At 36.4% G+C, this 16,310-nt stretch overlaps 1 protein-coding gene and 1 long non-coding RNA gene across 6 annotated transcripts; both read right to left on the reverse strand.

Annotated features, from left to right (window-relative positions):
* Positions 1-169: 169 nt before the first annotated feature.
* LOC103443623 (pumilio homolog 23) lies at positions 170-6,199 on the reverse strand. 5 transcript variants are annotated; one of them, XM_008382507.4, is made up of 11 exons: positions 6,039-6,199; positions 5,531-5,796; positions 5,069-5,432; positions 4,571-4,870; positions 3,609-3,776; positions 3,025-3,168; positions 2,663-2,782; positions 2,067-2,252; positions 1,532-1,680; positions 1,211-1,393; positions 170-927 (listed from the first exon to the last, which is right to left on the reverse strand). In XM_008382507.4, exons 2-11 carry the CDS (start codon positions 5,692-5,694, stop codon positions 498-500), a joined length of 2,208 nt encoding a protein of 735 aa, XP_008380729.3. In that variant the 5' UTR covers positions 5,695-5,796; positions 6,039-6,199; the 3' UTR covers positions 170-497. The 5 variants fall into 5 exon arrangements, with proteins under 5 accessions (XP_008380729.3, XP_070660995.1, XP_008380730.3 ...); XM_070804894.1 differs by having other exon boundaries at positions 5,531-5,793; positions 6,043-6,192; XM_008382508.4 differs by having other exon boundaries at positions 5,531-5,793; positions 6,039-6,192.
* A 5,377-nt stretch (positions 6,200-11,576) lies between these two features.
* LOC139188256 (uncharacterized) lies at positions 11,577-12,655 on the reverse strand. Its single transcript, XR_011571575.1, has 2 exons — positions 12,431-12,655; positions 11,577-11,745 (listed from the first exon to the last, which is right to left on the reverse strand). It is a non-coding gene; the product is annotated as an uncharacterized lncRNA (long non-coding RNA).
* Between the last annotated feature and the right edge of the window lie 3,655 nt (positions 12,656-16,310).

Consider the following 16,310-nt stretch of genomic DNA (forward strand, 5'->3'; position numbering starts at 1 on the left):
GAACCTAAATAAACAGAACCCAACAGTCTAGTTTCCATTGGGAAGCGGGATACGTAGCTTTCGTTAGAGCTATATCCCGCTTCCCATGCTGCAACTGCAGGTGGTACAATTTTTAATGCAATTACAACTTTGATATCTAAGGTTCTCAACTCGGGCTATTGGAATAAAATTACTCAAAGTTTTCTCGGATGTATATACAGAACAATGCCATTCTGTTACAACTTTGACAACCTCAACTTGAACAACAGGAAATAGAACAAAACAAAACTCAAAATTTTGCTCTCATACATGCAACTCTCCGATTCAGTTATAACCTATGCTCCGGTTCAAACATCACAAGACTAAGCGCAAAATAAAAATCTACTTACCGTAGAAAATTTCCTCTCCTTCGAAGATTTTTCCAGGGTAGTATTTCTCTGCATCTCCAATTGGGTTACATCCTCTGCAGCGCTGAACAAAAGTTACAAAACACAAAGAGAAGCAGATGATCCACTATATCATGCTTTAGACTTCTTGGAGGATTTTGACTCAACATCCTCTCTGTGCCGTTTCTTCTCTTTCTTGGCAGTGGATTGGGATGCTCCCTCATCTGTGACTATTTTCTTCGACTTGTTTTTCTTTCCTTTAGAAACATTCTCGGCTGCTGAAAACTTTCCAAACTTCTTGCTGTTCCGTTCTGTTTTCTTTGGTTTGTGTTTGATGCCTGATGTACTCAGAAATGGTGCAGGAGATTCCTGGAGATGTGCAATCTCTTCACTCATTTGCTTTACTTTATTTGGTCGCGATGTGTTCTTAAAATCGTCTGAAAGAAAGCTGCCGCTCTTTGACGGCTTGGTCTCACTAGAGCCAAATGTAGAAATAAATTCATTGACAGTTGATTGTTTCGATTCTTGCCTGGACCTCCACTGATCAGGTCTAGCAGCAAATCTGTCCATTACAAAAGGGTTAACTACATATACAGCAAAAATTCAACCCCAAACAAATAATGCTACAACATTGTATGCCAAACGACAAACAATTAGCGTTTCCAATTATGTGTGTGGGGAATTGTGGGGCAGAAGGTACCCAGCACGTGGTAATTACTTGAATTATTTCAGATACAAGTGCAAGCTTTCCTTAACAGAGAGAAGGGATTTGACACACATCTTGACTAACATCGAAGCGCATTCAAAACTTGATATTCTGAAATAGAACATGACAAATAGCTTACCCATCAACATCTAGTTTCCGCATGAGATGAGGGCCATGCTTCTTGTTCCAAAGCTCATTTTGCACAGCTACCAACTCAGTTACTATGGCCTCTCTCAGTGAGATGTTACCCACAGTAAAACACTTTTCAACAGTAAAAGAGCCTGATGATTGCAATGAAAGCTCTCCAAAATGTCCACGAAGCCTTCAAAGTATGCAACAGAAGATCAAATTGAATCAAGCTTAATTGCTTGGAACCATAAGACAAATATAGGGGCATCATGATACATACATACACAAACTATGTAAGCAAGCAATCTATAAATTAAGTTATATGGCATACTTCATGATTAACCGGCGCTTCAGTTTTGCAGAAGCATCAGAACTTAGAAAAGCTTCAATAACATGAGCACCTTTGGAATCTTTAGCAATTTCAAGTATGTTATCAGCATTGAGGCACGTAATGCTTGTAATAAAAGGATGTATGAATTCCTGCATGGTGAAATGCATTAGACAATAGATCAGTGTAAACAAATACGAGATTTCAATGCAAGAACAGTGGCATCTATCATAATTGCACAAAAGCAGCGATGATTTTCTATCATATATGTATACGAGGACCAAGGTCCGTAGATATTCATTTATGGAGACTGAATTTTACAGACAAAGCAGCGATAATTTTCTTTGAAACAATAATGGAGAGAGTGAAAGCGCAACAATGGAAATGCTGTAACTCTTTATTTCAAAAATCTTAAAATGGGCATCACAATATGCTAAAAGTATACCGGTCAACTTATGACTACTAACTATATATGGAAGCAGCCAATACTATAGTTGGGAGCTCTGATTTGAGTAAAACTATGAGAAAGGTTACATACATTTTGAAATTGAAAAACTCTTTGGAGAATCAAAGAACCCATGACATGCATTCTACCACCGGCTGGCCAATTCCAGTTGGACTTATCTTCACAGTAGAAGTAGCTGTCAATAAACAGTAATCGGGGAACAATGCATGTAGAGTCTTCATTGCTTGAATGTACCGCAGTAGCAAGGGCCTCACAACACTGTCAAACGAGTAATGGAAACATAGCTATATGATTAGAATGAATATCTGGACTCACAACCAGAACAAAAGTCTTGTACACAAATAAATACCATACACTATCCATCTACTTTATTCATCAGTAACATTGTAATTGAACTGATTGGCCGGAGAAAACACTATATAATTTGGCAAAGGGGTGTGCTATCCACACACCCCTGTTTACTTCTCACACACACCTAGTTAATTTTTGTACTTTGATCTTCAATTCATCCGATCCTATGACCGAAAATTAAAAGGGTATGAAAAGTAAAAAAGGTGTGTGGATAGCACATCCCTTTGGCAAAATATTTCGAATTCCAAATACATAAAACACTAAGGTGGAAATAAAGAAATCATGTAAAATAAGAATAACACAAATTCGTTATCAACCTTATGCTCATAAGTATGCAGCCTTTGACTTGCAGCAATCAGCGAAGCAATAACTCCTGATTTTCCCGTTTTGAGCAGATCCTTAAATTTCGAACCAAGTTCCTCCCAAATCAACTCCATCTAATGGGCAAATTGACAATAAGGTGTTATGACAGAATGAAGAGTTTTACAAGAAGATATTAGACATGTATTTTTGTGAAACAAATATGCCAAAGTAGCTAAAATAGTAAACAAATTGTGGGAAAAGTAAATGGAAGAGACTAATTTAAAGTAACAGAAATGCTAATACTAGAATAACAGGAGAGGGGAGAAGCGTGATAAGGAGTAAACAAGTCAAAATGCAGCATTGCCACAAAACATACTTGATCTTTATGCCGTGCTTGAGAAATTAAGGCTTGAATAACAAAGTTCCCACAATGATGAGATGAAAGCTCAAATAATGAGTTTCTAAAAACTTTTGTGAACATTTCATTGTACAAGACTTCGGGAGCCACTCCCAAAACAACCTGCAGTATTCACAAAATATAATTAAATTAAATAAACCAAAGCTACAAGGAGAAAAACATAGCAGAAGATAAATAGATTCGAATGTGAAAGCTACTGTGAAAATTTTATTTTAATCCTAGAGTGCCTACAGGGAGTAGAAATGTAACTGTTGGACTGCCATCCGACTAAACATATGTGCTTAAAGAAGTTATCATTATAGAAAAGGGTACAAAATTCAAGATAGTACAACCATAAAAACTTGGTCGCAGTAGACGATTAATAGATGAACATCACAACTTATCCTTCTGTAAAGTTTTGTGCAGGCATAAGTGTTATTGGTGCAAACATTATGAATAGACCGTTTAAAGGTCGTACCCAGTGCACAAGGCTCCCGCTTTACGCAAGGTCTGGGAGAGGTGAATGTCGTACCCAGTGCAAACATTATGAATAGACCGTTTACCTCAATTAAATGGCTAAATGCTGTTTCTTTCATGAGATGTAAAATGCCTCTCACTTTAGTCGTTTGGATGGATTTTCCTTCTAAAATATCATCCCTAGTACATCCAATAAGAATGGGAATCAATTGCAACAGCTTTTCTTCATCTCCTGCTAACAACTGCAAAGCTGTCTGCCAAGCAAAAAATAAAAGTTCTAGCACAATTCAAGATTGATTCAAATCTTGAACATTATAAAGCGGTAAAAGGACAGATTGTCAAGGATTGGATTAGAAAAAAAAAAATTCCTGCGTAAAATCCTAGGCACACAAAGGGTCAAACTTTAGATCATACAGAAGTAATATAAGACACAAATTTCATCCACGAAATAATTACCTTTCATCTGAAAAGAAAATCATGGCCACAAATGCTTAAGTAAAATAAAAAGTGCCCCTTCTCTTTTTATCATGAAATAGACTTCCATGTCTTAGAAGCTAACAAGTACCACAAATAGAGATTTGGACGCCAATTAAGAAAGATTTTGTAGGGAAACCCGAGTTCAACTAGAGTAGCGAACCTGGAAAGCTCAACTTCAACTAACGTCGAACCTCAAGGAGTCAGATGGGTCTTTATTGGGAGAGAGAGAGCGTAATCATGGTGCTCTCCAGAAGCCACAAAAAAGGCGTGAGGAGAAAGCACCTTAGAGGGAGTGACAGAATGACCCAATGTGTATTAATTCTCTAGCCTCAAACAAAATGATAAGAAAGGGGAGGCCTTCGCATTCCTAATCCGGTTGACTTATGTAATTGTCAACAGTATACAATTAAAATGCTGTTAATATCTTGTTATTAACACTATAATACCTCTAAGTTTAATTTGTTTTACTTTCACTTTTAAATATTCAGTAATTAAATAACTTAACAGTTATCAATTGACATCTAAAAAGAAAACTGACTCAAAAATAGTATGACAGTATATTAGAACATGCCTGCAGAACCAAACTGCTGTACTGATCAACTTGCAGGGTCTGAATGTTGTTTTGGATACACTTGAACATCCCTGAAACAAGAAAGTCAAATAAACGTGGGAATCCCTGTACAGAATGTGGTGTAATATCTGTGTCTGCTCGAGATGCCTTGAAGTTCAATTGCTCTGCAACTGAAGAAGACTTTGTCCCGTGAAACTCAGAAGAATCTAATGGTACTCCTTTAAGAAGAGAAAGAAAACTTCGGAGAACATGAGATCCATAGCGATCGTACATCAGATCACCAGGATTCTTTGCAATCACCTGAAAATATACAAGATATATAAAGGGTATTAGGAAGAAAATTAAGAAATAAATAAATAAACATCACAATTTACATATGCCCGGAATATGTAAATTCATTTCAACTGTTTTAAAGTTTTTATGGTTTTAAAATGGTACAGATATAATAGGCAACAAACTACAACATGCTGAACGTTTTGACCTAAAACAAATTGATACCTTGCATATTGCATTTACAGTGTCTTCAATAGCAGAATACGCCTCATTGTCCTCAAGATGCCTAGATAAAGACTTGATGGCAGACTCAGCTACATGAGAACCAGATTGATCCATTGCAATAGAAGGGAAGTCCTTCGCACAGTTTCGAAGGAAACCACAAAGGCTGTCAACATCACAGCCCTCAAGGAGTTTCTGCATAGTATGGCTTATGATATAATGGGTTGCCAGTTCCATTTCTCTCCCCTTAGCTTCCTCAAGGGCATTACCACATACAACTGGTCGCTCCTCCATATCATCCCCATTACTCGCGAAAAGGTTATCAATTTCCTTGAAGTAATTCATGGTTTCGGGATCAACCTGTTTCCTACACAACAAGTACTCAAAATCATTAAAATGCCAAACTACTCACAGATTAACCATCATTCTCAAAACCCTCAATAAGAGAAACTCGTCATGTATTACCTAACCAATGGTTTTTGTGTCTCCGAATCGCCTTGATGTTTCGAACCCCGCCAGGATCCCTTTTTCCCAACATTGGCATCAAGGGAGGAACTTTGTTTATTATGCTTTCTGCCCATATCCATTTTCTTTCTACTCCGTTTGTGTGACTTATCCTCTCCACCCATTCTGCCTCCAATTCGTCTCAATGGCAATGCCTTCGAGTTTCGATCCCCAAAAGAAACCACAATTAAACCCCCACCAGACACACAAATTTCAACAGCTTCCTACTACAAAACAATTCGAATTAACAAATAAAAAACCCCCACCATGCTCAATATCCAAATTAAAAATGTCAAAACAATAACAAAATTGGCTAACTTTCTTCTACTAAGATGGTAGATAAAATTAAAATCTAGAAATTACGAAAATCTAGAATTTACGAAAAGAACACAAAGCTATTGAGTTCAAAAACCCAGAACACAAATTTTAAAATTAAATTTCTATGGAAAAAGGGATTAATGAAATTTACTTGCTTTTGTGGAGTTGCTGCTAGACTGCTATGCTACTGCTTGCTCTGTACACAGAACCTAACTGGAATTCGCACCAAAACAACCATAACGTGTTTGCTCTAACGGCGGGGTTTCGGCCGTTTTAGCCTTTAGGGTTTAATAAGGGTTTAAACCAAGTTTCTTGACCCGGACCCGACGATTTTTCAAAGACCGCTTACGAAATTGCGACACGTCGTTCATAGAAGGGTTTGGTCATAAACATTCAATTATTCTCACGGGCTGGACATCACAAAGATTATTGGGCCTAATGCAAAAGTACATATTGAAGTTATTTATAAACACAACAGCACATATATAATATATATGTAGAGAATAAAAACATGTGAACTTTTTTGTATTCCAACTTAGTATTCAAGAACATGTGTCATAATATCACTTAGTACTACGGTCTAGTAGTATTTTTCTTCATTTGTAAGTTAAGATTTTAGGTTCGATTTTCGCTTAAGGTAAATTTGAACTACATTATTCTTAGCCCACTGTGAGGCTTAGCTAGGCTTGGCAAACGGGTCATATTTGTCGTTTTCGTATAACACTTGTTAACTTAACGGGTCGGGAAGTGTCACACTCATTATCTTAACGGGTTCTTAAATGACCCGACCCGTTAAGAAAAATAATTTTTTTTCTAAATTTGCACATACCACATTGCCACATAAATATTACTTCGTAAACTAATTTGAAACAAAATCAATCTTAAATCAAAAACTAATTCGAAGCAAAACCCTATATTTTGAAAGAAATTCGACATAATCAACTATTACCTCGATTAAGACTCAAGATTCGTTCGATCCAGAGACAGAATCAGAGATCAAAGTAGTAGATCAATTAGTGGTAGGTTACTAGGTTGTATGTGGTAACAATAGTGTGGTGGAGGGAGACTGGAGGGGGTGGTCATGGATTCATGGATGGCTAGAGTTGAGGTTCGAGATTGAGATTTGAGAGTTTAGATCGAGAGAGAGAGCGGCTGATAGAGAGAGTCTGATTTAAGGTTGAGAAAAACATTGGACGACTAAGATTAAATATCAACCAATCTAACTATCATCAATTTTCTAATTTTAATTTTAAAAAAAATGTATATTTATTTATTTATTTTAACTTTAAGCTCAATACTGGATTAAATCATATTGACGTTAATTATAGTTTTTTTCAGTCATATAAAATCATTAAATTAATATTTTTCTTATCGTGTAACGGGTTACCCACATGTATACCTGGACCGACATGTTATCTTAACAAGTGTTTATCGAGTTACCTGATAACGACCCAATTCATTATCGTGTCGCCCTGAAATTTTTTTAATTTTGTGTTGTTTCGTGTTGGGTTAACGGGTTGTATCAGAAATTGTCAGGTCTAAACTTAGCCCACTCCCTAACCCCTTAGTGTAGATAATACCGTTTGTTCAAAAAAAAATAAACATGTGTCCTAATAAGTAATACTATTTTATTGTTACTTTATATTCTAATCCATTGTTTTTTTTAGCAAATCAGAATTTATATTCTAATCAGATTATTTTAATTTTCAGATCCTCCTGTTGTAATTTGAAATTTGAATACTCCTCATTTTGGACCGGTGTTGACTGTTGAGTATTCTTGGATTGTGATTGCCTTCTAAACGCAGTTTTCTCGTCGCACTAATTCATACATTGTTCACGAAGGATTTGGATCCCAGGATCCAAATTATGAGGATCTTAAGAATCCTTATATCTTAACTATTCATGGTGCATTGTACGGTTAAAATTTTTTTTTTATATTTAAAATTGAATACAAATAGTATCTGACGAAAACTGGCTGTATAATGTACGATGAACAGTTATAATGTGGAAATCCCTAAGATCTCCACAAAGTAAATCCGGAAAAGATCCTCTTCCGTTCACAAAAACATGCTTGAATATAGTGAAAATCCGTGAATTTTTTTTTGTCAACCGATATAATTTTTTATTGAATTCGTAATAAAATGTTTCTCTCTTCCACAAGAACAATGAATAAAAACTCGAGAAATAACAAACCCTATATATGACTACGGGCTGGTTTGATATTGTTGTGCTTTGAAAAAAAATTGGTTCTGCTGTGCTGTGAGAATAAGCTAATTTTTTGTGCTTTACGCTTTCAGCTTTTTTTTTCACCTAAAACTATGAAAATAAGTTGTTTTTAAGTGTTTATCAAACATATTTTTTAGTTCAGCTTTTTTTTATACCCACTTTTTATAAAAGCACCTCAATACCAAATCAGTACTACTTCCATTCCAACTTACAACAGAAATCATTGAGTGCTTATCACACATTAAATCGTACAGCGCATGACAAGTGTTCTCAATGCATATAAATTCTTTTATTTCATGCTTCGTATAATCTCGATAACTTTCATGCATTTACAGATTGATTCAGGATGTAAAGGTAACGTTCAGACAAAGTGCTCCAAATTGACTCCTTGATTTAAGAAAGTTACTATTTACTCCTTTTGCTGCCTTACAGAGGTGTAAACTTTTCAAGCAGCACCCACAAGAATTTAATTTGAATTGATTGGCATCAGTTATTTCATAGATCTAAATTAAAATATCACAGCTGGAAATCGTCTTGTCACTCCTTATCATTTTACTTGTAAAGATGATGCATATCTAAACTGAAGCTGAATTCTCTCTGTCTTCTATTATTATTCATTTCCATACTCTTCTCTTACATTCTTCTTTTTGTTTTATTCTGTATATAAAAAATTTAACATAAGATGTAAACATAGTGTAATTGCAACCGTTTAAATATAAGAAAATGAAAGAGAAGAGAGATTAAAAATAGAGAAATCCTACTCCAGTTAAACTCTTTCATACTCTGGTAGGGTTTGGGGCCCCCTTCCTTTATTATCTTCTTTTCACAAGTATGGCTAGTTGTCTTTTGAGTACTTCCATCCCACCCCTTTTTGTCGGGCAATTGGGCAATTTTTGCATAACATCCAGAAAAAACAGCTCCATCCCATTTTAAAAAGCCGGGCAAAACGTTGGACTCAACATCGCCAGAATAAGCAGTCAAGCAATTGATATCCGACCTTGCGCCTGAGTCTATATGATGTCATGCTGACGTTATATGGACAGTTAAATAATTTTTTGGCAACAAGATATGTCATCCATGGCAATTTGAAAGTAGGGTAAGGATGAAAGCCAAGAAGAGCGCTTTGTCTAGAACTGAGTAGTGAGGCATATTAAGGCTTAAGAAGATAGATAGAGTCTATATCTTAATCATTTCCTGCTTAAACTACAAAATTTGATCAATTCAACAATAAGGTTATAAATTAACCACAATTATGAAAGAATTGTGGGGGTCACTTATCTATCTTTGAGATGATATTTGCTTAAGAAGAATGGAAATGTAATTTGCTAATTGAGTGAGACAATCAAAATGTCATCTCTTGTAATGAGTAATTGTTAATTGTTTAAGGTATGGCAAGGTTAGAGACCATCTTACAAATACCTTAAATGTTGGGGAACTCTACTTCCTATAGTATTAGCAAATTACTTACAAAAGTCCCAACATATATATATATACTTTTGAGGACTTGAAATTGAGAAACAACTACTCTCATATGAAATATATTTTCATAAGAAAGATTGTGCACACCATTAAAGATAGTCAACCTTAGTGGTACCAATTATTAAAGGTTTGACTAGAGAGTAAGTTGATCATCTAGGGGAATGAGGCTAAAGCCAACATAACTAATGAATCAGCCGGGCGAAAACCTAACTTAGTAGATTGGAGATCCCATGGCCTAAGTTCAATAGGCAAACTGGTTGAGCATGATTCAAAGAAGTTAACACACTATATATCTCATTCATATGATGGAAGAAGTGTGTTGTCTGCAGAAGTTTTAGGGTGTATATTTCTACTTAATGCAGTTATATCTTATAAATAAGAGGAATAGATCAGACTATTCTTAATTAGTGGTCAACTATGTGAGAGTAGAAATGGGTCGCTTCTATGAGAATGAGATGACTAAATTCTCTAAAGCTTTCATGAATCCTGGAATTGTTGAGGACCAAAATGAACACAACCGTATGAACCGTAATATATTAGGATTAGCGATGTGTGTTGCTTATTGTCTCGGTTTACTGCTGCAGTGAACAATTAAAGATTTCATATCCACTGCGTCATAACCCGATAAGTATTCACTAGGTTAGGTTCAAGTCCAAAAGACTCATCTCCCGATGCATCTCTTGTCCGCCTGTACTCTCAAATTCTTCATAAATTTTCATTCATGTGGGGGATTGTTAGATATTTAATATTAGTTTGAATGAAAATAATTAGTTTGTGAAGTGTTTCTTGCAAAGAATGCAACACTTGCCGTGTAGTGTTCAAAACATAATAGTTGTAACCTTTCCCTAATTTACTTATGGTTATGTCATAGCTAATTGGCTGTCATGGTTATAGAAGTGGTGCGAACCGCAAAGCATCTGTATAGAGTTAGTCATGCTGTTTAGAAAAAGGCACTTGGGTTCTATATAAACCCAGTAACACTAAGCCATGAGAGAAGGAGAAAATTAGAGTTAATTTTTACTCTTGAGAAATAGGATTTCCCCACTCTATTTCTCTCATTCTGCATTTGTCAAATTTCGAGTCGTGTCTTGAGAGTACATAATATATAAAGTTTGTCATAGTACAAATATTGAAGTGCTTCGACTTCGGATTATAGATTGTTGAATCCTGGAAGACGGACGCCTACCGAACTACAAGCACAAGAGTATGGGCAAAATTCTGTCTTTAGGACATTGCATTATGCAAGCCTCAATCTTCAAGTTTGTCAATTTTTTCGAACTTTCTCTCCAGTTGTTTATATTAATCTTATATATAATTGATCTTGTGAATTTCTTTATGATTATTATTATTGGAATTCTTGTGTTATTTTCATATTTTTTATTATTGCTCCAACAAAGAACACGACGGAGGCGCCGTCGACGTCTTCTTCCATCAACAAAGCCATTGGGGGTGCTTCAATTTCTGGGAAAAAGCCCAAGGTTGGCATTTCAGCTTCACTGAGCATGAGCAGTTGTGGCGGTTCGGGAATTCGAAGGATTGTGAAAAAGCTTATAAAAATTTAAAGGATTGCTATTGGAGAGGGATCGGGAGGGGGATGGAGAAAAAAGGGAGAAAAGAAAGAAGTTTCTAGGAAAAAAAAAAAAAAAAAAAAAGCGAAAGATGAAATTATTGGGAAAGGGATCCTCCCTTCCTCCTAATCCACCAAGTCTCAGAATCCGGACCGTTGAAATTTGATCAAACGGCTACAAACATAGGTCTACTTTAAAAGTTATAATAACTTTAGTTGTTGGATCAAATTTTAACGGCCGAGATCCCCGAACTTAATGGATTAGGATAAAGGGATCCGAAGAGGATCCCTTTCCAAATTATTGTACGGAATGGAAATGCACTTAAACAATTATTATTCCTTAACTTTCTTCCTAAGTAGAGGAGTTGCTGTAAATGGAAAACTTATTATAGTTTTTTTTATTAACTCATATAAATGTGTTATACTATTGCATTCTTTATTTGTTGCATTCATGGTTAGTGTAGTTTTGTTTCAATACACAGTTGAAATCAATTGTTCAACAACATAGCATATCAAGCTGTTTGACAAGAGATTTACGTACTGTAAATACAAATTTTTGCCGTCTATTCCTTTGACGAAAATGCTCCTGCAAAATAATAACACTTAAGATTAAAGTCAAAAGTCTCACGTGCCCATGATGAATGGGGGGCTTTGGCAAAAAAATTTACAATGCCAAAGTTAGAATTTTGAAAATAATGTGTTTTGAGTATTTGTGGGAAGCAAAAAACCTCTTTTAGGGTAGCTAAACCTTCCTGAATTTTGGAGATAAAATGTGTATTTATAGGAGAAAATGAGGAACTAGGTCGGCCCTCTAGGGTTTAGGGGTGGCCGGCCCTTGACACACTCGGATCCGAAATGTCCACCTGGATTCCAAATCGAGGTGTGCTGGCCGACACCAAGAGGGTCACGAAGCCATAAGTGTAGTGATGTGGAAAATGTGACTATATTTAAACCTAAAAGTGCCTAAATATAAGAGTGCACTTGTGAACGGGAATGAACTCATTTCACACATGATGTCAGAACATAAAGTAAAGTACAATAAAGTAGGTTGAGAATCGTACCATTGAAGGTAACCATCTATACCAAGATTTGCCAAGAATCCTAGTCGATAAAAAAGCTCAACCACTAAAACTTGGAAGGGCGAAAAAAATGGTGAGTGGGCTTGAAAATAAAGTTTTAATAAAACCCTTTTGAAAACATTATAACCCCTCGCCATAAAACAAGTATAGTTTTCAAAATATACATACAACATATAGTATGAAAATACTTACAGTAGCCTTCAATATCTCAAGAATTCATTACGGCACAATATTTCGTTCTGCACTGGCAACCACATGCCGCACATGCCGATGACGACCGTGAGCCCACACACGCCCACGTGCCTGCGAGTACCATCGTACTCGCCTTCCTCGCAAAGGCTTGCGTTTTGCAGGTTTTTGGTTCGACTTCCAAAGCTCCTATCGCGCTCGATTCTCCACCAAAATCAATGATTCATTTTGAAGTTAGAAATGCAGGGAACAAAACCATACCAAAGTGAGGCTGAGATAAAGTCGGTGTTGGTCAGAAAAATGGCCTGAAAGTGGTCGGATGACCTCGGTTCCTAGTTTTCCAAAAATCTAGAAAACTTCCTCCCTCGCCATTTCTGTCATAAAACCAGTCCAAACTTCACTCATTAAGCCTAAAAATCATTTTAAATCACGAAGGGAGATCACACAGAGTACAATTGACACTCACCTTCATAAAAAGTGGTGAGATCCATGACAGACAATCTCCACAGTGCTAAAGTTCCATGATCAAAGAGCCAATCTCGTTGAGATGTCTAGAGCTAAACCTAGGGCTAGGTTTAAGATGATATGATATCTTGGGAACATTGGTTCGATGGTCATTTGCCATGGAAGACAGCGATGGTGATGACCTCAGCCTTACGGTTGTCCCTTATTTGTAAAGATGAGAGAGACGACAAGGAGGTTGATGGAGAAATATGCAAAACAAGGAAGAGACATAAAGGGTTATGGCATGGTGGTTTGGTGTAGTTCGCCGAAGAGGTGGTGAGGTGGTGGTTGTGCTGCTCAGCTCCACCGTTCTTCATAGAGCCAAGAAAGAGGTTAGAGATGAGAGGGAGAAAGCTGATAGGGTTAGAGGGAAATAGGTGCGGTGGCAGCCATGCGTTCGTACCATCTAGTACTTCGAGAATACGGTAAAATAATGGCTCGTATACATCGCAAAATGATGGTCAATAAAAGCCAACAATTCGCCTAAAGGGGCATTTTGGTCAATTCACACCTTAAAAAAATTTCATCTCCGAAATTTGAAATCATTTGTTATACAAAAATAGTGAAAAGACAGCAGAAAAATAAATATGTAAAGAAGATGTCAAGTTAGAGCGGTTGCATAAAAGAGAATGTCATTCCGTCGTGATCAGATTGTAGTGGTTCCTCTTTCATGCCTCCAAACTCATTTTTTCCTTATCCTTCAGTACAATACTATAATATAATACTTTTTATAAAAACATAAGGTCAAAAATATTTATATATGTATAAGAACATCACGTCAAAATACATAAATATAATAACGTAAAGTTAAAATAATTGCACTGAAATCAAAGCTGAACATAGAAAAACTTCACCTATGTACTCTTTTGGTCATGCACTCTGAGAATAAGTGGTCTGCAGCCCGCGATATCGACAGCTCATTGTTTTCTCGAAAAGCAAGCAACAAATTTCCGAGGGTGCAATATTACCATCATGCCCTTATTGGGAAATACACATACAACGTATGATCAAAGCCTCGATCATGCTCACGCACCACCCTCTCGGGCAACATCTTCAATATTATAAAATTTTCTATATTGTAATCTCGATCATTCAAATACTTGTTTGTAATACTCCTCTGCCAACATGTGTTATGCATAAAATCTCCATACTACATCTCAACAGTGTTATACCCAAAACCAAAAATGTAACTGTAGTTACATACAACTTTAACAAAGATCAATGTCTATCACAATTGGCTAAAACTGTAAAACATACAAAAGCAATATATTCTCTAAGGACCAAATAGTTCATTCAGACTAGCCGTTAGTCTGAGGGTCAAAACAAGTTCATCAATCTCGAATGCAAGGTAATTGGAATTAGCATGACATCTCGCTACAACAGTAGCTTTCAGAAGGTTTAATCACCAACGATAAAATTCGTTCAGCAGAGCATTTGTTAGGTGATTGAGAAATTAATGGTCACAACTGCATTTCCAATGTCAACAGTTTTTCTATACAGTCTAGGCTTCAAAATAATATGAAGTGCAGTAGGGTAGACACATACCCAAGATTGACTGGAATGCCTTCCAGCACCAAGAGGTGAATATGGAATCACAGTTAGAGTAGATGATGATCGAAACGCCAAAAAAAATCTGATAAATTCAAGAATGAGCAATTTCACCAAGAGATAAAAAATGTAGTCCCTCTGGACCAATGAAAGGTGAGTTGACTTGTCAAGTCGGTCAATAATCATCGAACATTTTCATATTCTCTACATGTATGAGATGCCTTGTACCAGAAGCTTATGGTGGTTTCTGTTGGAAATATGCCCTGAAAGTCAATCTTTGGAAGAAATCTTTCAGGACAAATGAATGGATGTATGGATGAATCTTATACATCAAATGGCAAAGACACGAATTAGGACTATCTCAATAAACGACATATGTCCTAAATAGTGTATCCATGGACAACGGATCGATTGGAGAAGTAATCTAATGAAGTTAGACTACAGAGACCTTCTTCACATAACCAGATGTCCAAAAGGTTCCTGGTCATTGGATTGTCGGAGGGATACTGACAATGCGTAGACCGGTACATACTGTGTCCGCTTCAATTGGAAGGATGGAAAGTCTCATCCCATTCGTGTTGTGACACTAAGACAAGTATGTAGGTGCTCATTAAGGGAATGAGTTCACTGAACACAATCGAACGAGAGTACTTGCATGGAGATCTACTCACATGTCAAGCAAGTAACTCTAATGGTTGGAAAGATGTAAGTAATCCTTAGACCTGAGGCATCGTCGTTGTCTTGTGGTTAAGTACTTAATCTTTGATTATGTCAAAGTCTCCCCATTCAAGGGTGTCCACGGCATAATTGGGGTTAAGCCACTTAGTCATGAAGGCAAGTGTATGCGCAACAAGGAATCTCTAATCCTCGATAAGAGAGGAAGAATACTCTAAGATATGATTCGGGAATCTTCGGCCGAAGTATCGAGCGTAATAAAGGAAAGCGTTCCTATACGACTCAATTGGATCATATAAGAAGGAATAATCACATTAGGGGTTTGACATGATATATCCATACCCTAATGATGTGATTGAGAGTATTGTATTAGAGAAGGATTGAATTACATTGTAATTCCAACTGACTAGGTTCTTCGAATAAACTTCTACATTAGCTTGGGTAGCTATGACATATGGTTAGATGTCACTCATAGCTTGTGAGTTCTTCTAGATGATTAGATGTAGTCGTCAAAGAAGAAAGGTGAATTAAAATGAGGTTTTAATTCACTAAGTGATTGAATTAAATATAAGCAATTGGATTGATGCCAATCACCTCACTGCCTTACTAATTAGAACCTAAAAGATTGTTCACCAAAACACTATTGTGGTGAGTAACTAATGGATGATGGAAACAATTAATTGGATTAATTATGTGTTGTGATTAATTTAGAAAAATCTAAAGAAATCATAAAAGCGATAAAGATCGTTTTGGGCTTAAAGAAACGTTCGGGTTTAATTGGGCCCATTGGGCCTAAACCCATTGGGCTTTTATTCAAGCATTGGATGACTTGAAATAAATGAAAGCCCAAAGCCCAAACAACACAAAGAGGGCCGGCCATATTAAGTGGGGAAGGAGAGAAAATTAGTCAAGTGTTGACTAGGTTTCTTTTGTCTATATAAGCAACTTTATAGAGATAAAGTTCATTAGGGTTTTTGTGTGTTAAAACAACAAAGAGGCAAAAGAAAAAGAGCTCTCTAAACTACACAAAGGCCGGCCACCAAAGGGGGTTTTTACTAACCTCTCTTACACCCTTTTGGTTATTCCTTCATCCTTCTCACTACACTAGTGGGTGAGGATCTTTAAAGGTTTCCTACTTTGGAAACTTGAAGAGAAC

This window comes from Malus domestica, chromosome 09 (assembly GCF_042453785.1).
Source record: "Malus domestica chromosome 09, GDT2T_hap1".
Lineage (NCBI taxonomy): Eukaryota > Viridiplantae > Streptophyta > Magnoliopsida > Rosales > Rosaceae > Malus > Malus domestica.

Bases quoted from the DNA above. Each gene is read 5' to 3' on its own strand.
- LOC103443623 (XM_008382507.4), bottom strand. From the start codon at position 5,694: ATGGGTGGAGAGGATAAGTCACACAAACGGAGTAGAAAGAAAATGGAT. The intron at 4,871-5,068 runs GTATCAATTTGT...GTATATTTTCAG, and splicing joins CTGTAAATGCAATATGCAAG to GTGATTGCAAAGAATCCTGG. The intron at 2,253-2,662 runs GTTGATAACGAA...CTCGTTTGACAG, and splicing joins TGCATACTTATGAGCATAAG to TGTTGTGAGGCCCTTGCTAC.